This window comes from Cherax quadricarinatus, chromosome 31 (genome assembly GCF_038502225.1).
Source record: "Cherax quadricarinatus isolate ZL_2023a chromosome 31, ASM3850222v1, whole genome shotgun sequence".
Taxonomy (NCBI): domain Eukaryota; kingdom Metazoa; phylum Arthropoda; class Malacostraca; order Decapoda; family Parastacidae; genus Cherax; species Cherax quadricarinatus.
The window spans coordinates 10,661,412-10,686,581 of NC_091322.1; the positions used below are offsets into that span (position 1 = coordinate 10,661,412).

At 38.8% G+C, this 25,170-nt stretch overlaps 1 protein-coding gene across 8 annotated transcripts in view; it reads right to left on the reverse strand.

Moving 5' to 3' along the window:
• LOC138853467 (uncharacterized) overlaps positions 1-25,170 on the reverse strand; it is a 99,721-nt gene that overhangs the window by 50,700 nt on the left and 23,851 nt on the right. For 7 of the 8 annotated variants that reach the window (XM_070090191.1, XM_070090192.1, XM_070090190.1 and 4 more), the window contains exon 2: positions 18,837-18,909. In XM_070090191.1, the coding sequence (XP_069946292.1) occupies positions 18,837-18,902 (66 nt within the window). In that variant the 5' untranslated portion in view covers positions 18,903-18,909. Of the gene's footprint in view, positions 1-18,836; positions 18,910-19,383; positions 20,885-25,170 lie in introns of those variants that run through there. The other variant, XM_070090193.1, reaches the window with a different exon arrangement.

Genomic DNA, 25,170 nt, shown 5'->3' on the forward strand with positions numbered 1-25,170 from the left:
AATTCAAAAAAAAAAAAATTATTTTCTCTTATGAAAAGATAGAGAATCTTTTCCCGATCATAAAGACACCAAAAGTTTGAAATTTGATAGAAAACTTACGGAATTATGCTCTCGCAAAGTTAGCGGTCTCGGCGATGTTTACGCATCGGCGATTTTGCCCACTTTGAGCCCCATTTTCGGCCAATTTCACTGTACTAGTCGACAAAAAACATGAATATTTCGCTAGAACTCCATTTTTTCTATCGAATAGGTGCAAGAAACCACTCATTTATGAAATTCAACTATCCAGTACAGTGGTCAGAATTTAGCAATTTTGCCAATTTCACACAAATTTCAAAAGATGCCAATTTCCGAATAGGGTCCAGAATAAACAAGAAAGACATTCCTGGCACTAAAATGACATTTCCTCTGGTCATTAGTCACGTCTCAAGGCCCCTCTTATATTCTTTTGCTTTCCACTTTGAATTTTTATTCTCACAAAAAATAGAAGATTTACTGTTATGCAGACTTCTGCATTAGTGTAAAAAATGGTATAAATATTATTGGTGCACTTGTGAAAGAATATTAGACTCACCAGTTGACGTGTATTGCACGCTTGGCACGATTTATTTACTTTTGAAGTTTGGTAAAAATCAAACATTTCTGCTACTTTGAGCTCAATTTCAAGGCACTTTTCTTTGTAAAACCAGTCAAAATCATCTCACTTTCTGTAATATGTCTTCCATTCTATAAAATGATACCAAGAAAACTAGAATACAACAATAAATACCATACGAAAATACACTGCAAAGTCGCTGATTTATTCAAAAAAAATGGTCAAAGTTTTTTTTTTCTCATTATGCACTGTGTGCTGCAGGATTTTTTTTAGACTGTGCACACTGACCACATAGACCCATTCTTTCATATGAAGGCCTACCAGCTTTCTCCCACTAGATTTGAGGCTGCTAGAATTTATGAGTACTAGTACGTCAAAAACCCCTACGCGTAAGACGTACTAGTACGACGAAAACCCTCAAAGGGTTAATATGTGTCTACTTTTAGTTCATTCACGTACGTTTGTAAGAGTTTGTGAAACATTTACCTCAATATTTTTTTATTATAATAATAATTACCTCACAATACAAATACTCTTAAATTGTGTACAAGTTGTACAAGTTAGTTCAGAATAAACATACAGCAACACACCATTTTCAGAGTGAATGAGGATAATATTAATAATAATATTATTATTATTAATAATAATAATAGATATTATTATTATAATAAAAAGCACTAAACCCACAAGGGTCGTGAATTGCTATATATAGAGTAAAGGCATACGAAAAGAATATTTTTCTACAGTTATCCCCCAGTTTGACTAGAGAAAACGTATTTCTTCCAACACTACCTACACAGCTGCTTTGTAAACAAATCTCATATTTACATCAATTTTTATTCTGAGTGTATGTATCATGTTTATATGCTATGTAATGGGTTTCATATATAATTTTGAGGAAAATATCATAGATGGATTAATGAAAATGCCTATATTCATGTAAAATAAGACATTTAGAGTGCCCAAGAGTGATTATTATTACGTAGTATTGGCGTCATGAGTAGAGAGAGACTTAGCGATTTTAATGTGTACCTGCACACCAGCACAGTGCGTAAGTATATTTAGATACAGATACACATAAGTATAATTATCAGAGTACAGAAAGGGGTTTAGTTATAGGTAATACATATTTTAAGAAAAAGAGGATAAATAAGTATACAAGATATGATGTAGGGCGAAATGACAGTAGTTTGTTGGATTACGTATTGGTAGATAAAAGACTGTTGAGTAGACTTCAGGATGTACATGTTTATAGAGGGGCCACAGATATATCAGATCACTTTCTAGTTGTAGCTACACTGAGAGTAAAAGGTAGATGGGGTACAAGGAGAATAGAAGCATCAGGGAAGAGAGAGGTGAAGGTTTATAAACTAAAAGAGGAGGCAGTTAGGGTAAGATATAAACAGCTATTGGAGGATAGATGGGCTAATGAGAGCATAGGCAATGGGGTCGAAGAGGTATGGGGTAGGTTTAAAAATGTAGTGTTAGAGTGTTCAGCTGAAGTTTGTGGTTACAGGAAAGTGGGTGCGGGAGGGAAGAGGAGCGATTGGTGGAATGATGATGTAAAGAGAGCAGTAAGGGAGAAAAAGTTAGTATATGAGAAGTGTTTACAAAGTAGAAGTGATGCAAGGAGGGAAGAGTATATGGAGAAAAAGAGAGTGGTGAAGCAATGTAAAAAGAGAGCAAATGAGAGAGTGGGTGAGATGTTATCAACAAATTTTGTTGAAAATAAGAAAGAGTTTTGGAGTGAGATTAACAAGTTAAGGAAGCCTAGAGAACAAATGGATTTGTCAGTTAAAAATGGAAGAGGAGAGTTATTAAATGGAGAGTTAGAGGTATTGGGAAGATGGAGGGAATATTTTGAGGAATTGTTAAATGTTGATGAAGATAGGGAAGCTGTGATTTCGTGTATAGGGCAAGGAGGAATAACATCTTGTAGGAGTGAGGAAGAGCCAGTTGTGAGTGTGGGGGAAGTTCGTGAGGCAGTAGGTAAAATGAAAGGGGGTAAGGCAGCCGGGATTGATGGGATAAAGATAGAAATGTTAAAAGCAGGTGGGGATATAGTTTTGGAGTGGTTGGTGCAATTATTTAATAAATGTATGGAAGAGGGTAAGGTACCTAGGGATTGGCAGAGAGCATGCATAGTTCCTTTGTATAAAGGCAAAGGGGACAAAAGAGAGTGCAAAAATTATAGGGGGATAAGTCTGTTGAGTATACCTTGTAAAGTGTATGGTAGAGTTATTATTGAAAGAATTAAGAGTAAGACGGAGAATAGGATAGCAGATGAACAAGGAGGCTTTAGGAAAGGTAGGGGGTGTGTGGACCAGGTGTTTACAGTGAAACATATAAGTGAACAGTATTTAGATAAGGCTAAAGAGGTCTTTGTGGCATTTATGGATTTGGAAAAGGCGTATGACAGGGTGGATAGGGGGCAATGTGGCAGATGTTGCAGGTGTATGGTGTAGGAGGTAGGTTACTGAAAGCAGTGAAGAGTTTTTACGAGGATAGTGAGGCTCAAGTTAGAGTATGTAGGAAAGAGGGAAATTATTTCCCAGTAAAAGTAGGCCTTAGACAAGGATGTGTGATGTCACCATGGTTCTTTAATATATTTATAGATGGGGTTGTAAGAGAAGTAAATGCGAGGGTCTTGGCAAAAGGCGTGGAGTTAAAAGATAAAGAATCACATTATATTATAAGTCCTACTCTAAGATTGTTTTCATATCTTAGTGACTATATTGTGTGTGCAATTAGTGTATATTTCAATTATATTATTGTTCAAGGCCCTTAACTATCTTTTGCTAACTAGTACCAACTACTCACATATTTTTTTTTTCTACTTTTTTTATTCTTTTGCTACCTTAACTTGTATATTTTATCTTGTCAATTTAAATCTAGTTATACTCTAATTCTTGTAAACAACTTATATAACACCTTAGTGCAATTACAACTGAGAGTCTTGTGCCTTTTTTATATCATTAGATTAAACTCAGTTGTACTATAGCTCATTCTAGCTCAATACATAATCAGTACCAAAGTCATTATATTAGATCATAGTGTAATTACTAGTGAGAGCCTGGTGCTATTTTTAATTTGTATTTTTATATTATTAGATTAAACCTAGTTGTACTATAGCTCATTCTAGCTCAATACATAGACTATACCAAAGTCATTACATTAGACCTTAGTGCAATTACAAGTGAGAGTCTTGTGCTATTTTTAATTTGTATTTTTATATTATTAGTTTATACCTAGTTGTACTTTAGCTCATTCCAGCACAACACATAGACAACACCAACTTCATTATGTGTATTAGTGACTATACTCTACATGACCAAAATGCTATAGCTATACACTTGTCCAAACTTCCCACCACTACAGATATCAGTACTAAAACTCAACACACAACTCAGGATATAAATAACCATAATTTAAACCTAGAAGATGATTGATCACATTGACCCTGATCTAAACCTACATAAACTGACACACAATCAAAACCTATTGGAAAGTAACTGCCTTTACTACACAGCATCACAAGCCAGCACTATCCTAAACAATGATAAAAGTCTATCAGTACTTAACTACAACATCAGGTCCTTAAGCAAACACTATGATGACCTCCTGGCACTCCTTGAATCACTAAAGACACCCTTCTCCTGCATTATTCTTACTGAGACCTGGCTTAAGCAGGACACAATAGATATCTACCCTCTACCAGGATACACAGCAATCCACAACTGCAGACCATACCAAGTTGGGGGTGGTATTGCAATCTATTACTCTAACCAATTATCTTGTATTAGCACTAATTGCTTTAGTGATGAATATGGAGAATACATTTTTGCTAATTTTACTGTAAAAAACCTTAAGACGCCTTTAACAATCGGTGCCATTTACCGGATACCCCACACAAACATCCCAAACTTCAGTGAGAAATTAAAGGTACTAATAACAAACAGACAAATGAATAAGCACCACCTTCTCTTAGCTGGAGACTTCAACATCAACCTTGGCCTACTAGATGATCAGCCTGTAACTGATTTCATCAACAATATGAACAACACACTTCTCATACCAACAATAACTAAACCAACCAGGCTCACTGAAACAAGTGCAACTAAAATAGACAACATATGGACCAATATACTAGCCCCCTTAAATCAGGGATAATCACAGATAGCACTACAGACCACTACCCTACCTTCCTCTTGACAAACATTAGTAAACCACCACTTGAATACAACAAAGTCTCATTTAGACTCCATGATGAGGCCTCAATAAGGAAGTTCACAGCTGACCTAGAGACTGTTGACTGGCCTACAGAATTCTCCAAGGCCAATGGTATTGATGACTGGACAGACATTTTTCTTAACAAACTACTTAGACTATACAACAAACATTGTCCTATAAAAACGAAACAGATCACAAACAAACAGCTTGGTTGCCCATGGCTAACCAGCACCATTCTGAAATCCACTGATAAGAAACACCAATATGAAAAGCAATATAGACAGGTCTTAATACACAAAGATATTCTTAAACACTATTCATCAGTCCTCACCAAAGTAATAAAGAAAGCCAAACAACTATACTACTCCAGTAGATTCACTGACACAAGAGGAGATATAAAAAAGACCTGGAAAACACTCTCTCAGATTCTAGGGACCCACAAACTGAAAAAAAACAAGAATATTGTCCTAACTAAACCTAATGAAACACCACTGCAACCCACTGACACAGCTAACAAGATAAATGACTTCTTCTCAACCATAGGTTCTAATCTCGCCAATAAAATCCCACGTACCAATGCCCATGCCGGGGACTACCTAGATGGGAATTTCCCAAATTCCTTCTATCTTGCTCCAACTGAGCCCACGGAAGTCACTGAGATTATAAAGTCACTTAAAAATAACTCAGGGAATCTGTCTCATGTCCCACCATTATTGTACAAGAGAGTGGCCCATGTCCTCTCGCATATTATCTCATTACTTTATAACAAGTCACTAGAAACTAGCACCTTCCCAAAATTACTCAAGACGGCAAGGGTTACACCAATACATAAAGGTGGTGACCCTACAGATTTAAACAACTATAGGCCAATACCAAACTTACCATTGCTATCCAAAATCTTTGAGAAACTCGTGCACAGGAGACTGTATTCATTTATAACGTCACAAAACATACTCAACCCCTGCCAATTTGGATTCAGGAAAAATAAAAGCACTAACAATGCAATCATAAAAATGCTAGATCTGTTTTACACAGCATTGGAAAATAAGGAATATCCACTAGGAATTTTTATTGGCCTAAGAAAAGCTTTTGACACAGTTGTGGAGAAATTTTCTCCAGGAGGGGGGTATCAGCCCCCTTCAGCCCCCTTCAGCCCTCTCAGCCCTGAGGGGCCACTCAGAAGGGGCGAGCATCTTGTTTACTGCTAGAGTGAGTAATTGATCACAGATGCTATGAGTGGTCAAATGACCTCTGCTCCTTGCAGCGGTGTTGCAACGTGTATTTTTATAAGAGACAGTACATCTCTTACTTAGCAGGACAATTAAGGAAAATCCTGCTCCCACTTTATTACCATAGTAAAACTAGTGTACATTGTTGTCTATGATTAAGACAGCAAGAAACAAACATTCTGCTTTGCTTCATCGAGGAGGTGACAAGGATGCAAGGTACTAGGTCAGCGTTTTTTTTGTGCTGGGGCCAGTGACGGGATGGAGCCCTGTAGCGTCTGGCAGACTAACTTTGACTCTACTACGAGACACTGACGCCAGGATAACCAGCAAAGGACACTGATCTGTGCGTTAGTGTGAATAAAGTGTCTCACAAAACACAATAAACTCTTAAGAGAGGTGTGATCAGCTTCTCTTGTGATACAATGTGAACAATAAAAACAAATCTTGTGGAACATAGTGTACCAGTGTGCGTTTCCTAGACAATGGAAGACGTGGACATCCAAGGACACTTCAGCTTCTATCAAGTCACCGATATCTGTCGAAGGTGTTGAGAACACCATAGCTCACGTTACAAAGAGCAAGGTATGTTACGAATTTCTTGTAGATCGGGGGATTGCGCAATTCTTGAGTCACAAGGAGTTTGTAATCAACCTATAATCGGCAGTAAGGTGTGGACTTTTGAGTCCAAACAAGTAAGTATTCGTCAGCCATCATCGAATGAAATATGCTGACATAACACCCCCTAGGGGTAATTTATACTTACAAATTGTATCTCTTGACAGCCCACTGTTGTGATGGTTTCGACAGCTTCTAGACCTCGTCTGCAGGGGCGGCTGTGTAGACGATTTGCTGTCATTTATCAGCTAAGTGTTTATATTTATAATATATAATAAACACAGCAGGTAAGGCCAAATTCTCAACAGAACTTTGGTCGTGTTCGAACCGGATAAAGACCACACTGTGGTCCAAATATGTTGTACTACAGTGTACAAATAACCTATGAGCCAAGGTCCTTCGAAAAAAGCTGTAAAACTAGTGTTTTACAATATAAATCAGTATAAATGAGTCCCTCCAGACTCAATCACAGAGAATGGGCAGCCAAAAGAAAACGGGCGCTCACCCAGCGTTCACCCAAAAGAAAACGGGCGCTCACCCAGCGGACACCCAAAGAAAACGGGAGCTGGGTGACTCACCCACACCCTGCAACCACTGCTCCAATCTCGAGAAAATGCTGATTAATACAACAACTACCCAAATGATGTTGTTTGTCTGAGTGTATATATACACATAGTGTTTATAATGTTTATAGACAGAAATTAAGAGACAAGATTGTGTTAAAGTTTGTTTCTTATAGATCTACCTGTTATATTAAAGGAACTTATATATAAAGTGTAAGCTTTCAAATATATATTAACAGTGAAATTTATATATGTGTAAGTAATATTCACGTGTGATTACAGTTATACAGTGACATTTATAGTGTATAGTGAATGAAGTGTATAACGTTATTTACGATTAATCATCATGGGCAGGCTGACACAGCAAACTCTAAGCCATAAACTCCAGCCACATGTACGGTGTACCCTTCATGGTCATTGACCCTGAGGTTAAGCTTAGTGGGTCAGTAGTGTCTGACTCGATTATTGCTGACTTAAGCATAACAAAAACTCAGCTGTCTATAGCAGTACAGTGTTTTATAAACACTCTAAGTGTGGTGCTAGAATTTTCAGTATACCATTAAAATGGCTTGTTTGAAAACTCAGTTTCAGTCTTTACAGACTAAGATTACACAATTAGAAAATCTAATTTCAGTCTGTCTAGGATTAACTCAAGATATAAACATAGATTTTGATGATCTTGAGGTCAAGTTTGAATTATTTACCCAACGTATGAAAATAATTAATTATGAAAATAAATTTCTTGAATCAGATCCATCTGAAGATGAAATTAAAAATGTTTTGGATACTTTTAGTGATCAACAATTAAGGTGGACAGGAGTACAGGCTATCTGCCGCAAAACTCTGTCACAGAGACCTACTGTAACTAGTGGTCAAACACCTGTTACACCTGTAACAACAAGTGTCCCATTACCAAGCTTACCTACATTGTCATTACCTATTTTCCAAGGTCATAATTATGAAGAATTCATTAGTGGTTTTCAATCCATAGTAAATTCACGAACTGACATAGATGAGATTGCTAAGTTCAATTATCTTAAATGTCTTGTGAAGGGAGAACCCTATGAACTGATTAAGTCATTTCCGGTGGTTAAAGGCAATTATCAAATAGCCTTACGTGTCTTAGCAGACAATTACTTCGATGCTGACAAGGCTAGAGTTAGACATGCAGTCTTAATATCAAGCTTGAAGCCACCCAAACATTGTTATTCAGACTTACAGGCATTTAGAATCACATTAGACAATAGTCTCAGATCTCTAGGTGCTAAATATGACCTAAGACAATGTGATTGGTTTATCAGTGGTATTGTACAAGATAAGTTGTCACCACAAACTATTGAACGATTAAATATTATGTTCAATAAACGCTATTTCACTTGTGAAGAAATTAGCAATGGTTTACAAACAATAGTTTCATGCATGCAAGCAACGAGACAAGATGAAAAATCCACAAATCCAGTGGATAATAAACCTTCAACTCAGTATAAAAAGAGTATAACTACTCCCACTAAACCACATAATGGGAAATCCCATATAGGCATTTATCAAGCTGTGAATACAATAGACAGTAAACAGACTGTCATACATAAACGTACTCCAAAATGTGTACTTTGTGATGGAACACATTGGGCACAGTATTGTAGTCAATACACATCAATGGAGGCACGTAAACAACGTGTTCATCAGCTGAAAAGATGCATCAAGTGTTTAGGTGAACACAAGGGAGGAAAATGCTCACTGAAGAAGTGTTTTAAATGCAAGGGTATGCATCATACAGCATTATGCCCAAATACTTTTGCTGAACAGCAGCAGACTTCCACAGAATCAGGAAGTCAACAAGCAACAGCATTAAATGTGAGAGATAAGTTTAAAGCAACTGCTCTCCCGATAGCTCGAGTTGAGTTATCTAATAAATTACACAAAACCAATGTGCTAACACTATTTGATCAAGGCTCACAAAGGTCCTTCATAAGAAGAACAGTGTTGCAGAAACTGAATAAACAACCCTATGCTAAAATACAGTTAGATATAGCTGGTTTTTTCCACAATTCTGGTAAACAGACATATGACCTAGCCAGAATCACTGTTGGTCTAGGAAACAGGAAAAAGACAGTAGAAGCTGTGGTAGTAGATGATTTGCCTAAGTCTGTGCAGATCCAGGGATTAAAAGAAACAGTTGCAGCACTGAAAGCAGCTAAGGTCAAGTTAGCCTGTCCTGACATACAGACGGACACAATTAGTCCAATTGATTTAATCATTGGAAGTGATTATTATCACTGTTTTGTGCAAAATATAGTAAGTAAACATGATGTTCACTTGCTGAAAACAGCAGGAGGCCACATGATATGTGGTCCCATTCCCTCTCAAAGTGGGAAAGAAGCTGATATTGATTCAGTGGAAAATGTACTAGTTACGAGAATAACCGCTGATCATGTACCACAGCAAAAATTATCATTACTGGAAGAAATGAATGAACCAGTTGATAAGTTGTGGGATTTAGATGCGATAGGTATTGATGTAAATAAACCAAGCCCACAAGAGTCTCAGACTTATAACCAATATTTGGACACTGTCAAATATAAAGATGGACAGTATTGGGTTAGGTTACCATGGAAATTAAATCCACCACATCTGCCTAGCAATTATCGCATGGCTTTCGGACAGATGAAAGCACAAATACATGAGCTCACGAAGAATCCAGAGCTACTGACTGTCTATGATAATATCATACAAGAACAGTTGGACAATAAATTCATTGAGGAAATAGTCGAAGATAAGTTGAAGACAAACGCTCATTATCTCCCGCACCATGGAGTCAGAAAAGATTCTGAAACCACTCCACTACGTGTTGTATATAATTGCAGTGCACGTGCAAATAAAGATGTAGCAAGTCTTAATGACTGTCTGATGACCGGACCCTCACTAACTGAGAAGCTTGGAGACGTTCTTATGAAATTTCGCACAAACCCATATGCCTACACGGCTGATATTTCCAAAGCTTTCTTAAGAGTAGGACTACAAGAAATAGATAGAGATTATACTCGATTCTTGTGGCCTGAAAATCCACATGATCCTCAAAGTCCTGTGAAAACTTATCGTTTCAAATCAGTATTATTTGGTGCAACATCCTCTCCATTCTTACTAGAAGCTACTCTAAATACACATTTGAAGAAATCTGAAAGTCCCTTCAAAGAAGTCTTAAAGAAAAGTTTCTATGTGGACAATCTTCAAGGTACTGTGAATAAAGAGGAGGATTTGAAATCCTTATACAGAGAAGCTAACAAGGAGATGAAAGAAGCAAATATGCCTCTAAGGATGTGGAATACAAATTCAAAGCAATTAAGGGAACTTATCAAAGAAGATTTCCCTGAAACTGAAATTCCTGATTGCAACAATATGCTGGGACTTAATTGGAACACACAGGAAGATACTCTGAGTCTCAAAAAGATAAACAATAAATCATGCAGTACACTCACTAAACGTAGTTTACTGTCAGAGGTATCACAATGTTTTGATCCTCTAGGACTTGTCTCACCAATTACCATAAAGGGTAAAATGCTTATGCAAGATGCATGGAAGCTCAAAATTGGATGGGATGAGAACTTACCTCTAGAAATGAGTCAAGCATGGGATGAAATATCCAAGGAGTTTAAACAACTTCATCAAATTACATTTCCCAGACAAATAGGTCAAGAGGGAAACAAGTACACATTACATGTGTTCTGTGATGCGTCAACCAGAGGTTATGGCGCTGTAGCTTACATGAGTAATGCTGAAGGAAGTACACTAATTACTTCAAAGGCCAGGGTAGCACCCTTGAAGGTCAGAACAGTACCACAATTGGAACTGACAGCACTCTATGTAGGTACAAAATTAGCTGTCTATCTCAACAAAGTACTTGATCATCTCACTATTGAAAAAACCATGATCTGGAGTGATAATGAAGCAGTTCTCCAGTGGTTAAGAAATAATAAGAGTAAGCTGGTCTATGTACAGAACAGAGTAGCAGAAATAAAAGAGATGCAGAGAGATTATCTCTTTCTTCACGTCTCTACCCAAGAGAATCCAGCTGACATGTTGTCACGTGGTGTCCCACTCAAGAAATTTGTGGAAAATAAATTATGGCTCCACGGACCGAACTGGCTCTCTAATGAAAATAACTGGCCTCAGCAAAAAGCTCACATTATGCCAGAAGAAACAGTCTGCTTGAACACAGCAGAAATAAGTTGTGTAAATACTGCAGACACAACAGAAATAGTCATTGATGGATTTAAATACTCATCTTTGGGTAAACTCTTAAGAGTTACAGCTCTTGTCTTTAAATTCATTAAAGGAATAAAACCTGATTATGAATGTCTTGAACCCATTAAATACTGGGTGAAACTAATACAGAAAGATGTTTTCTCTACAGAACATAAATTTCTAGAAACACAAGATAAATCCCCAAAGAAACCTGTCATGATTAATTCCTTAGGACTTTATCTTGACTCAGAAAAGATTATAAGATGTCGAGGAAGAATTCATAATTCTTCACTACCTAAAGAAGCCATACATCCAATATTGATCCCCAAGAATCATTGGCTAACAAAACTGATTGTGCAAAACGCCCACAGTAACGTGTTACATGGTGGGGTAGCTGACACACTTTGTCATATACGACAATCCTACTGGATACCTCAAGGTCGACAAAGTGTGAAAAAACAAATAAAGGACTGTATTACTTGTCGTCACTACGATATGCGAGTATGTCAGTATCCAGGTCCACCTCCATATCCCTCTGAAAGAGTTTGTCATATCACTCCATTTGAGGTGACAGGTGTAGATTATACTGGACCAATAATTTTAACCAAAACAGTTGACAAAGTTCCCATCAAGGTGTACATCTGTTTGTTCACTTGTGCTACGACTAGAGCAGTACATCTAGAAGTAGCCACTGACATGTCTGCTGAAACTTTTATCAAATTATTCAGAAGGTTTGCAGCCAGAAGGGGATGTCCTAGACTGATGATTTCAGACAATGCAACGAACTTTATTGCTGGTGCTGCTTATATAAGCAAGATCTTTGATCAACCAGAAGTACAACAGATGCTGAATCAACGCAGATGTCGTTGGAGATACATTCCTCCTAAATCTCCATGGCACGGCGGATTTTATGAAAGAATGATCGGCATTGTAAAGCGTTGTTTAAGGAAGACTCTTCATCGTCAGAGAATAGACTTAGAAGAATTCCGTACAGTTGTGACTGAAATAGAAAATAGAGTCAACAACAGACCTCTAACTTATGTTACCGATGATCTGGACAATTTAGAAGTGTTAAGTCCATCTCATTTACTCCATGGCAGAAGGCTCGAACCTGTTCCTCCCATGAATGATAAAGAAATCATAGAGGATCCTACTTATTTCGAACCTGAGCAACTCAGACGTAAATTCAAACACCTTAATAAAGTGATTGAACGTTGGGAGAAAATTTGGCGAGAAGACTATCTCACCTCATTGAGAGAACACTTCTATGGAGCTGGTATTCCTGAAAATCATAAGTCCTTAAGACCTGGTGACATAGTGATTATCGACAATGATGGTCCGAGGTCCCAATGGCCACTTGGAAAAATTGTGACCATATATCCTGATGCAAATGGAATCATCAGGACAGTTGATGTTTTGAGCAAAGGTGTAGTGAATAAGCGGACAATAAATAAACTAGTGCCGTTAGAATTACACAGTGTTGAAAACAAAATTAGTGATTCTCCAGAAACCACACAGACTAAAGCTGTTCAGAAAAGACAAGCAGCAGTGGTGGCGAGTGAGAAAATCAAATTAATGTTAAGTGATGAATAGTTCACCTGCAGCGAACCTCCGCCGCCCCCCAGTGTGGAGAAATTTTCTCCAGGAGGGGGGTATCAGCCCCCTTCAGCCCCCTTCAGCCCTCTCAGCCCTGAGGGGCCACTCAGAAGGGGCGAGCGTCTTGTTTACTGCTAGAGTGAGTAATTGATCACAGATGCTATGCGTGGTCAAATGACCTCTGCTCCTTGCAGCGGTGTTGCAACGTGTATTTTTATAAGAGACAGTACATCTCTTACTTAGCAGGACAATTAAGGAAAATCCTGCTCCCACTTTATTACCATAGTAAAACTAGTGTACATTGTTGTCTATGATTAAGACAGCAAGAAACAAACATTCTGCTTTGCTTCATCGAGGAGGTGACAAGGATGCAAGGTACTAGGTCAGCGTTTTTTTTGTGCTGGGGCCAGTGACGGGATGGAGCCCTGTAGCGTCTGGCAGACTAACTTTGACTCTACTACGAGACACTGATGCCAGGATAACCAGCAAAGGACACTGATCTGTGCGTTAGTGTGAATAAAGTGTCTCACAAAACACAATAAACTCTTAAGAGAGGTGTGATCAGCTTCTCTTGTGATACATTGTGAACAATAAAAACAAATCTTGTGGAACATAGTGTACCAGTGTGCGTTTCCTAGACAATGGAAGACGTGGACATCCAAGGACACTTCAGCTTCTATCAAGTCACCGATATCTGTCGAAGGTGTTGAGAACACCATAGCTCACGTTACAAAGAGCAAGGTATGTTACGAATTTCTTGTAGATCGGGGGATTGCGCAATTCTTGAGTCACAAGGAGTTTGTAATCAACCTATAATCGGCAGTAAGGTGTGGACTTTTGAGTCCAAACAAGTAAGTATTCGTCAGCCATCATCGAATGAAATATGCTGACATAACACCCCCTAGGGGTAATTTATACTTACAAATTGTATCTCTTGACAGCCCACTGTTGTGATGGTTTCGACAGCTTCTAGACCTCGTCTGCAGGGGCGGCTGTGTAGACGATTTGCTGTCATTTATCAGCTAAGTGTTTATATTTATAATATATAATAAACACAGCAGGTAAGGCCAAATTCTCAACAACAGTAGACCACGACATCCTACTCCACAAACTTGACCATTATGGTATAAGAGGCCATGCGCTTGTATATTTCAAATCTTACCTTACTAATAGGTATCAGTATATCACCATTAAAGACACAGCATCAACAACACAGCCACTTGATACTGGAGTTCCGCAGGGAAGTGTCCTTGGTCCCCTGCTCTTCCTCATATACATCAATGATCTTCCAAACGTATCTCGACACCTGAACCCCATTCTCTTTGCTGACGACATGACTTATATCATCTCTCACCCTAATCTTGCCACCCTCAACACCATTGTTAATGAGGAGCTGATCAAAATATCGACTTCGATGACAGCCAATAAACTTATGCTTAATGTTGACAAAACCTACTACATTATGTTTGGTAGCAGAGCAGGAGATGCGCAAATTAACATTAAGATCAACAACACTCTAATTGCCAGGCATAATGAGGGCAAATTCCTAGGCCTATACCTCGACAACAACCTGAACTTCAGCACCCATATCCAACACATAACCAAAAAGGTATCCAAAACGGTTGGGATCCTCTCCAAGATACGATACTACGTGCCGCAAACTGCCCTTCTCACACTATACCATTCACTTATATATCCATACCACACCTATGCTATCTGTGCTTGGGGTTCAACTGCAGCAACACACCTAAAGCCAATAATAACCCAACAAAAAGCCGCAGTAAGAATAATCACTAAATCCCATCCCTGGCAACACACCCCCCCACTCTTCATAGATCTAAACTTACTCCCTGTTCAGTACATCCACACTTACTACTGTGCAATCTACATCTACAGGACCTTAAATTCCAATATTAACCTTGACCTAAAACACTTTCTTGATAGTTGTGACAGAACCCACAGGCACAACACCAGACACAAACATCTCTATGACATTCCCCGTGTCCGACTAAACCTTTACAAAAATTCAATGTATGTCAAAGGCCCTAAAATCTGGAACACCCTACCTGAAAGTTCCAAAACTGCAGACACATTCATCACCTTCAAAACTACCATCAGAAAACATCTTATCTCCCTGATACACCCTGTCAACTAATAATACAAATATCACCTGGTGGTTCACACTTACACTCACTCACTCATTTGACCATAAACAGAAATATCAATCTCAATCTCAAAATAATGAATCTTAACTAGTCATAAGTTAGCCTGTGATACTCCAATACTGAAACTATGTATAGTGCCAAAACAAAAGCATTCACATTTTTAAACTCACAACTAGTATTTAGTCACTTAGCCATAATACCAACTTACCTCATAATTTTGTAATATTTTAAACTTAAGATTTAATATAAGTCTGCCCGAAATGCCTAGCCATGCTAGGTGTTCTAGTGGTACACTCTGTAATTATTATTTTACTACATGTAAACCACACAATAACCAAATTCTGTAAACTCAGCATTGTAATCCTTATAGAGAATAAACTTTGAATTGAATTGAATTGAATTGAAAAGTGGGAGTTGTCACAGTTGCTCTTTGCTGATGACACTGTGCTCTTGGGAGATTCTGAAGAGAAGTTGCAGAGATTGGTGGATGAATTTGGTAGGGTGTGCAAAAGAAGAAAATTAAAAGTGAATACAGGAAAGAGTAAGGTTATGAGGATAACAAAAAGATTAGGTGATGAAAGATTGGATATCAGATTGGAGGGAGAGAGTATGGAGGATGTGAATGTATTCAGATATTTGGGAATGGACGTGTCAGCAGATGGGTCTATGAAAGATGAGGTGAATAATAGAATTGATGAGGGGGAAAAGGGTGAGTGGTGCACTTAGGAGTCTGTGGGGACAAAGAACTTTGTCCTTGGAGGCAAAGAGGGGAATGTATGAGAGTATAGTTTTACCAATGCTCTTATATGGGTGTGAAGCATGGGTGATGAATGTTGCAGCGAGGAGAAGGCTGGAGGCAGTGGAGATGTCATGTCTGAGGGCAATGTGTGGTGTGAATATAATGAAGAGAATTGGTAGTTTGGAAGTTAGGAGGAGGTGCGGGGGTACCAAAACTGTTGTCCAGAGGGCTGAGGAAGGGTTGTTGAGGTGGTTCGGACATGTAGAGAGAATGGAGCGAAACAGAGTGACTTCAAGAGTGTATCAGTCTTTAGTGGAAGGAAGGCGGGGTAGGGGTCGGCCTAGGAAAGGTTGGAGGGAGGGGGTAAAGAAGGTTTTGTGTGCGAGGGGCTTGGACTTCCAGCAGGCATGCATGAGCATGTTTGATAGGAGTGAATGGAGACAAATGGTTTTTAATACTTGACGTGCTGTTGGAGTGTGAGCAAAGTAACATTTATGAAGGGGTTCAGGGAAACCGGCAGGCCGGACTTGAGTCCTGGAGATGGGAAGTACAGTGCCTGCACTCTGAAGGAGGGGTGTTAATGTTGCAGTTTAAAAACTGTAGTGTAAAGCACCCTTCTGACAAGACAGTGATGGAGTGAATGATGGTGAAAGTTTTTCTTTTTCGGGCCACCCTGCCTTGGTGGGAATCGGCCAGTGTGATAATAAAAAAAATATAAAATATGCAGTAACTTTAAAACACTTGAAATTTTGGAAAGTTTCCTGACATAATAGATGTGGTCACAGAAAATGTAAACAAACCGGGTGGGGGGTGCCGTATTTGAAAGACCACTTGCCGTATAGCAAAATTTGGTCATAATTTGACATCGCCTTATTAGCGGAACGCCATAAGGCGAAATGCCATAAAGCGGGGCCTTACTGTATATATATATATACTATATATATATATATATATATATATATATATATATATATATATATATATATATATAATTATATATATATATATATATACAGCAGGGCCCCACTTATATGGCAGGTTAGGTTCCAGGCTACCGCCGTAAAGCGGAAACCGCCGTAAAGTGGAACACCCTTTTTTTTCCACTTATAAATGCATACAAACACTAGATAACAAGTTTGCACTAACATATATTAAGTTAGCAATAGAACCAGGCATCAAAAAACAATAAAAAAAGTACAATACACACATAGTGCACTCGTTACTTACCTTAAAATATTTATAGTCTTAATCTAGGGTGAGACAAGTAGTATTTATTGTAAGAAATCAAGTGTGGTATGTATGGTAGTCAGCCAGGCTACCATACCAGGCCAACCCACCCACACATATATTCTATGATATTTAAGCATCCCAGAGCGATAAAATGTATATACAGTTCACTCATTACTTACCTTAAAATATTTGTAGTCTTAATGTAGGGTCAGGAGTAAGTAAATGAGATAAAACGAATAAATGAGAGAGAGAAAGAATGAGTACATGAGAGAGTACAGGCGCAGAGTTATGTAAACAAACCAGGCGAACGTAAGTTTTGTAAACAAACGAAGTGTACACGTCTGGTTTGTGTACAAGTTACATTGTGTACAGGTTGTCTCTACATTGATACGGTAGAATTAATAAAGAAGAACACTCCCATTCTCATGTAACATCATTCTGAGAAGAAATGAAGCTCTGAGTGAAGGCAATGGAAATAAGTCACACTGACTATTTTGGGTTATCCTAGGTTCTCTACACATATGTTGTTATGTATGATAATCTATGTAACTGTATTTGTGTATACCTGAATAAACTTACTTACATACATACGAAAGGAATAATTTTCTACAGTTACCCCCAGTAACACATTTTCTCTTATGTTAGATTAGAGAAAATGTTATTCTTGCCGTCACTTGTACAAGTTATCTGGCTCCCACATCTTATATTTATGTTTATTTATTCTATTGTGGGGTGTATTTATCATCTTTTTATGTTATGTATCGTGTTTATTATATAATTTTGAAAAAAATATCATGGATGGATTAATGAAAATGTGTATATTAACGTAATATATGACATTTAATGAGACTCGGTGAGTATTGTTATTATTATTATTATTATCATTTCTAATATGGCGTCACTTGTGCAAGTCGTCTGCTACCACATCTCACATTTATGTTTATTTATTCTACTGTGGGGTGTATTTATCTTATTTATATGTTATGCATCGTGTTTATTATATAATTTTGAAAAAAATATCATAGATGGATTAATGAAAATGTGTATATTAACATAATATACGACATTTAAATGACTCGATGATTATTATTATCATTACTAATATGACGTCTGGAGACATAAGACACTTACCGACTTAATGTGTACCTGCATGCCAGCACAGTATGTAAGTTTATTTAGGTACAGGTATACATAAGTATAATTATCAGAGTATATATAAAATATGAAATAACTTTTAAAAACATTTGAAATTTTGGAGTTTCCAGACAAAATGGAGAGACTTAGTGCTTACTGAGCTCACGGAGAATGTAAACAAACAGGGTGGGGCACGGTGACCGTATTAGAAAGTCATGTGGGGGGGAGCTGTATAGCGAGTTTTGGTCATAATTTGAAATGACCGTATTAGCGGAACGCCGTAAAGTGAAACGCCGTAAAGCGGGGCCCTCCTGTATATATATATATATATATATATATATATATATATATATATATATATATATATATATATATATATATATATATATATATATATATATATAGTAGAGTAGTATAACATACAGTAAATTCAAGATGGGCTTATAAGGTGTTGCCTAACAGTAAATGAATACAGAAGAACAGTCATATTATACTCACTATTTCAATTATCTTGCATGCTCCAGATATTGTCTTAACATTACCAGCATTAAAAGTCAGCGGCATCGTGTTCCTAAAGAAAATCAATACATATAATTCATGCAAAGAACTATTTGTCATACAGTACATGTTCACACAAACACAAATAGCCAGATTACAAGACACTTTGTACATGAGAGATATATGAGAATGAAAACGTTTTTGCATTCTCTACCCTGCTGTCATTTAGTGAACACTAGCTCATACTGTTCTTTTACAATTTTGCTTATTTCCTGTTCATTGTCAATACAGTGGAACTCCCATATCCACGGATTCGGTATCCATGGTTTTAGTTATACTGTACACAGTTTACTCTGACCCAAAAATAACCCTATATTTTGTGTAATTATGGCTCCAAAGTGCAAAAGTAGTGATGGTGGCAGTTGTTGAAAGCCTAAGAGAAGCTGTGATATGCTTCCCATGAGTGAAAAGTGCTAATTCTAGACTTTTGCATAATTTATCAATTAAACTTTATCATAGGTATGTATATAAACAAAAAATTACTTACACTATAGGATTTGCTACTTAGGTTTCTGGTATCCACAATAAGTCTCAGAACGTATCCCCGCAGATACAGGGGGACTACTGTATGAGTCTCCTCTCATTAAGGGTCCAATTCTCAAGGTAGTTTTTAGCTTAGATTTTGCATATGAATAGAAATATCTGGAATTTCTTGCAATATCCTGAAGGGTCTTTTGTTCCCTTTGTACTTCTTCTGTTTAGTATGACATTCTAAGTTTTTGCTCTAAATCGGTGATCTCTCGGGTAAGAATCTTTCTTTTGTTGTGACATATTTATGTTTTGAACCAATTCAGTAACCCATTTTCTTCTTTTGCACCATCTCTTACTCTCTCTCTCTCTCTCTCTCTATGTGACCGTCTAGATTTCATCAATGGTACATATTAGAGAGCTTGTATGCTTCTGTGTTCAGCTTCTCCAGGCACTGGTGAGGATTTAGGGTGCTCATGACTTTTTTCCAAGATATGTCTGGTAGTTCTTGGTTAATTTTGTCCCAGTCACTTCTGTGGCTATTAAACTTAATGAACATCCCTTGTCGTACAGAGGAACCCTGATTTTTATCCGGTCCAGTTAGCGTACAATTCAGTTTTCAACCACATTTTTTGGCGAAATTTTCCCCATTTTCGTACATCCACTCGGAAATCGTATGTACCAGACACGTCTGCCTGCCCGCAGGGACACAGCCACTCATACGTTCATGACTCAGTCCGCCTTTGCTACTCGTTCAGAGTAACACAATGTGTCCTCCAAAAGGATTTTGAAGGGTATGAGGCTGACCCTACACCTGTTGTGGAATCTACTGTGTCTTTGGGAAAGTCCAAGGGGTTGGAGGTGAGTGGCCAGGATGTGGAAGAGTTGGTGGACAACCATAGGGAATAGCTAACATATTATTATTATAATAATAATTATTATTATTAATTTAGGGAACTGGAGCACAGATCCAATTCCCTAGATCAAGAGCCCCTCACCAAGGAACCTCCCTTGAGGGGGAAGTTCACATTCTGAAATTTCGTTCGTGTCCAAAAGCAAAAAATCAACCGAGCAACTGTTCGTATCCTGAAAAATTCACATGGTGGAGGCATTCGTAAGCCAAGGTTCCACTGTATATATCTGGGAGTGGAAATGTCAGTGGAAATGTCTCGATGTATGCACAAGGCTTATTCCTCTAAGAAAAAGGAGGAGTAGATGTAAAACAGAAAGAGACAGGCGCTCCCTTTACAGGCGACAGAAAAGAATAACAGAGCGGCTAAAAGAGGTCAATATATCTGAAATGTGTAGGGAGACACTGGTCAGAGAAATAACAAGCATCGAACTTAAGCTAAAAGAATCCTTTAGGAGTCAGGAATCGCGGGAAGAACTAAAAGCCATAAATGAAATCTAAAGAAACATAAAGGATTTCTTCTCCTATGCCAAATCAAAATCGAGAACAACGTCCAGTATTGGGCCCCTACTTAAACAAGATGGGTCCTACACAGATGACAGCAAGGAAATGAGTGAGCTACTCAAGTCCCAATATGACTCAGTTTTTAGCAAGCCACTAACCAGACTGAGAGTCGAAGATCAAAATGAATTTTTTATGAGAGAGCCACAAAATTTGATTAACACAAGCCTATCCGATGTTATCCTGACGCCAAATGACTTCGAACAGGCGATAAATGACATGCCCATGCACTCTGCCCCAGGGCCAGACTCATGGAACTCTGTGTTCATCAAGAACTGCAAGAAGCCTCTATCACGAGCCTTTTCCATCCTATGGAGAGGGAGCATGGACACGGGGGTCGTCCCACAGTTACTAAAAACAACAGACATAGCCCCACTCCACAAAGGGGGCAGTAAAGCAACAGCAAAGAACTACAGACCAATAGCACTAACATCCCATATCATAAAAATCTTTGAAAGGGTCCTAAGAGGCAAGATCGCCACCCATCTAGAAACCCATCAGTTACACAACCCAGGGCAACATGGGTTTAGAACAGGTCGCTCCTGTCTGTCTCAACTATTGGATCACTACGACAAGGTCCTAAATGCACTAGAAGACAAAAAAAATGCAGATGTAATATATACAGACTTTGCAAAAGCCTTTGACAAGTGTGACCATGGCGTAATAGCGCACAAAATGCGTGCTAAAGGAATAACAGGAAAAGTCAGTCGATGGATCTATAATTTCCTCACTAACAGAACAAAGAGAGTAGTCGTCAACAGAGTAAAGTCCGAGGCAGCTATGGTGAAAAGCTCTGTTCCACAAGGCACAGTACTCGCTCCCATCTTGTTCCTCATCCTCATATCCGACATAGACAAGGATGTCAGCCACAGCACCGTGTCTTCCTTTGCAGATGACACCCGAATCTGCATGACAGTGTCTTCCATTTGTGACACTGCAAAGCTCCAGGCGGACATCAACCAAATCTTTCAGTGGGCTGCAGAAAACAATATGAAGTTCAACGATGAGAAATTTCAATTACTCAGATATGGTAAACATGAGGAAATTAAATCTTCATCAGAGTACAAAACAAATTCTGGCCACAAAATAGAGCGAAACACCAACGTCAAAGACCTGGGAGTGATCATGTCGGAGGATCTCACCTTCAAGGACCATAACATTGTATCAATCGCATCTGCTAGAAAAATGACAGGATGGATAATGAGAACCTTCAAAACTAGGGAGGCCAAGCCCATGATGACACTCTTCAGGTCACTTGTTCTATCTAGGCTGGAATATTGCTGCACACTAACAGCACCTTTCAAGGCAGGTGAAATTGCCGACCTAGAAAATGTACAGAGAACTTTCACGGCCCGCATAACGGAGATAAAACACCTCAATTATTGGGAGCGCTTGAGGTTCCTAAACCTGTATTCCCTGGAACGCAGGAGGGAGAGATACATGATTATATACACCTGGAAAATCCTAGAGGGACTAGTACCGAACTTGCACACGAAAATCACTCACTGCGAAAGCAAAAGACTTGGCAGACGATGCACCATCCCCCCAATGAAAAGCAGGGGTGTCACTAGCACGTTAAGAGACCATACAATATGTGTCAGGGGCCCAAGACTGTTCAACTGCCTCCCAGCACACACAAGGGGGATTACCAACAGACCCCTGGCAGTCTTCAAGCTGGCACTGGACAAGCACCTAAAGTCAGTTCCGGATCAGCCGGGCTGTGGCTCGTACGTTGGTTTGCGTGCAGCCAGCAGCAACAGCCTGGTTGATCAGGCTCTGATCCACCAGGAGGCCAGGTCACAGACCGGGCCGCGGGGGCGTTGACCCCCGGAACTCTCTCCAGGTAAACTCCAGGTAAACTCCAGATGGGTGACGGGTCTATGAAAGAAGAGGTGAACCAGAGAATTGATGAGGGAAAAAAAGGAGAGTGGTGCACTGAGTAGTCTGTGGAGAAAAAAGACGTTATCCATGAAAACAAAGAGGGGAATGTATGAGAGTACATTGGTACCAATGCTCTTATATGGATGTGAAGCATGAGTGGTGAATGTTGTAACAAGGAAAAGGCTGGAGGCAGTGGAGATGTCAGGTCGGAGGGCAGCGTGTGAATACAATGCAGAGATTCCATAGCTTGGGATTAGGAGGTGGTGTGGGGTTTCTAAAAGAGGACTAAGGAGAGGTTGTTGAGGCAGTTTGGACATTTAGAAAGGATGGAATGAAATAGAATGACTTGGAAGGTGTATAAATCTGTAGTGGAGGAAAGGCAAGTTAGGGGATCATTCTATGAAAGGTTGGAGGGGGTAAAGGAGGTTTTGTGTGTGAGAGGCTTAGAATTCCAGCAGCATGCATGAGCATTTTAGGTAGGAGTGAGTGGCAATAGTTTTTATGACTTGACATGCTTTTGGAGTGTGAGCAAAGTACCAATTTTGAAGGGATTCAGAAAAACTAATTAACCAGACTTGAGTCCTGGATGTGGGAAGTACAGTGCCTGCAGTCTGAATGAGGGCTGGAGATATGTTGCATTTTTTGAACTGTAGTGTAGGCACACCCCTGGCAAGACAGTGATGAAATGAGTGATGATGAAAGTGCTTCTTCTTTTTCAGGCGATCCTGCCTTGGTGGGAAACGGCCAATGTGTTAATAAAAAAAATTAATTGAAATTTAAAAAATGACAAAAATAACATTCATTCCACAGCAGTACACTATACTCTCTAGAGCAGCCATTACAACCATTCAATCAGCCAAAGAATGTGGTTCACACATGCTATGAGCCACTCACAGCAAATGCTGCCAGTCATGTATTAGTTCACACTGTACCTCTAATGTGTGTGTATATGTACTTGCTCCCTCACGAATATTTTACATTTTTTCACCCATAATGTCTGGAAAATGGCCTGCAACTTCCAGTGATGGTACAGTACAATACAATTTTATTTCTTTTCTGTAGTATACAAAATGTAGTTTTGTGATGAATGGTTTTGAAAACTGACAAGTTGAAAAATTAAGACACATGCAAAAATATGGGAATCTTGATTGAAGAAACGTTTTGCCACACGATGGCTTCATCAATCCAATACAAAGCAGGAAGGTATAAGGAGAGGAGGAGTTTGAGGTAATCAGTCCCTCAGCCTGGAATCGATGTGTTCAGTCCATCATTCTTGTAGGAAGTACAGCATAGGGTCAGAGAGGTGGCTTATGTACTGCAGTCAGGCAAGTCGAAGCAGGAGGAGGTGGGATCACAGTGGGACCATCCACAGTGAGGTAGCTAAGTGAACAATAGTACAATTTTAAGTATGCATTAATACAAAAAAACGACAGGTAGCTCAATGAAAATGGTACAGTTTTAAGTACAGGAGGGCCCTGCTTTACAGCACTTTGCTTTACGGCACTTTGCTAATGCAGCGTTTTTCAATTATGCCCATTTTTCATTTATTGAGACTTCCTACAATATATTCACCAAAAGACAGACAGACCAGCCAGACTATGGGAAACAAAAGAGGGGAGCCATAACCTCTCCAGAGAAGGAAATTTTTTAGTACCAGGAAGGAAAAAACACTGGCAAGATATCTTATGACAGAAATCTTACACCAACTGAAAACACTTCGGGAGCAAGGGGCGCAGTCATTGGCCTCCACTCCAGAACAACAGATATTAGAGCCAGCAAATAAAACCCTCCTAAATTCCATCAATATAATGACACTTGTCTTTGCAAACATACATCAAGGGACTGCTCACGGAGTCAAATGCAATGTTTGGAGCTTTCACAGAAACCCACATAAAGGATCATTTTGACAACGAAATATAGATCCCAGGTTATAACCTATTCAGATGCGACAGACTAAACAGGCAACAAGGGATGAAGGGGGATTTTGGCCTGTATGTCACAGAGTTGCTCATTTGCTCAGAACTACTAAACACCTCAAATGATGTAGCTGAAGTTTTGGCAGTAAAGACTGAAAACCAAAACCTTGTCACTGTGGCTATATACAAGCCTCCAGATGCAACTTCCCAGCAATTCCAGGAACAGCTTTTGAAAATTGACCACTGTCTGGAAAATCTCCCAACTCCTGCCCCAAACATCTTGCTACTGGAAGATTTCAACTTGACACCTAAAGTAGAGGAGTGTAGCAAATAATATTTCAGCAGAGATCACCCCAGGAGGCAGCTCAGATGAAAATTCACACACACACACAAATTATTAAATCTCTGTACCAAATTCACCTTAAACCAGCAAATATTAGAGCCTAGAAGACTAGAAGATACGCTGGACCTCATCTTCATTAACAACGATGATCTGATATGTAATATAACCATATCAAAGACAATACACTCAGATCAC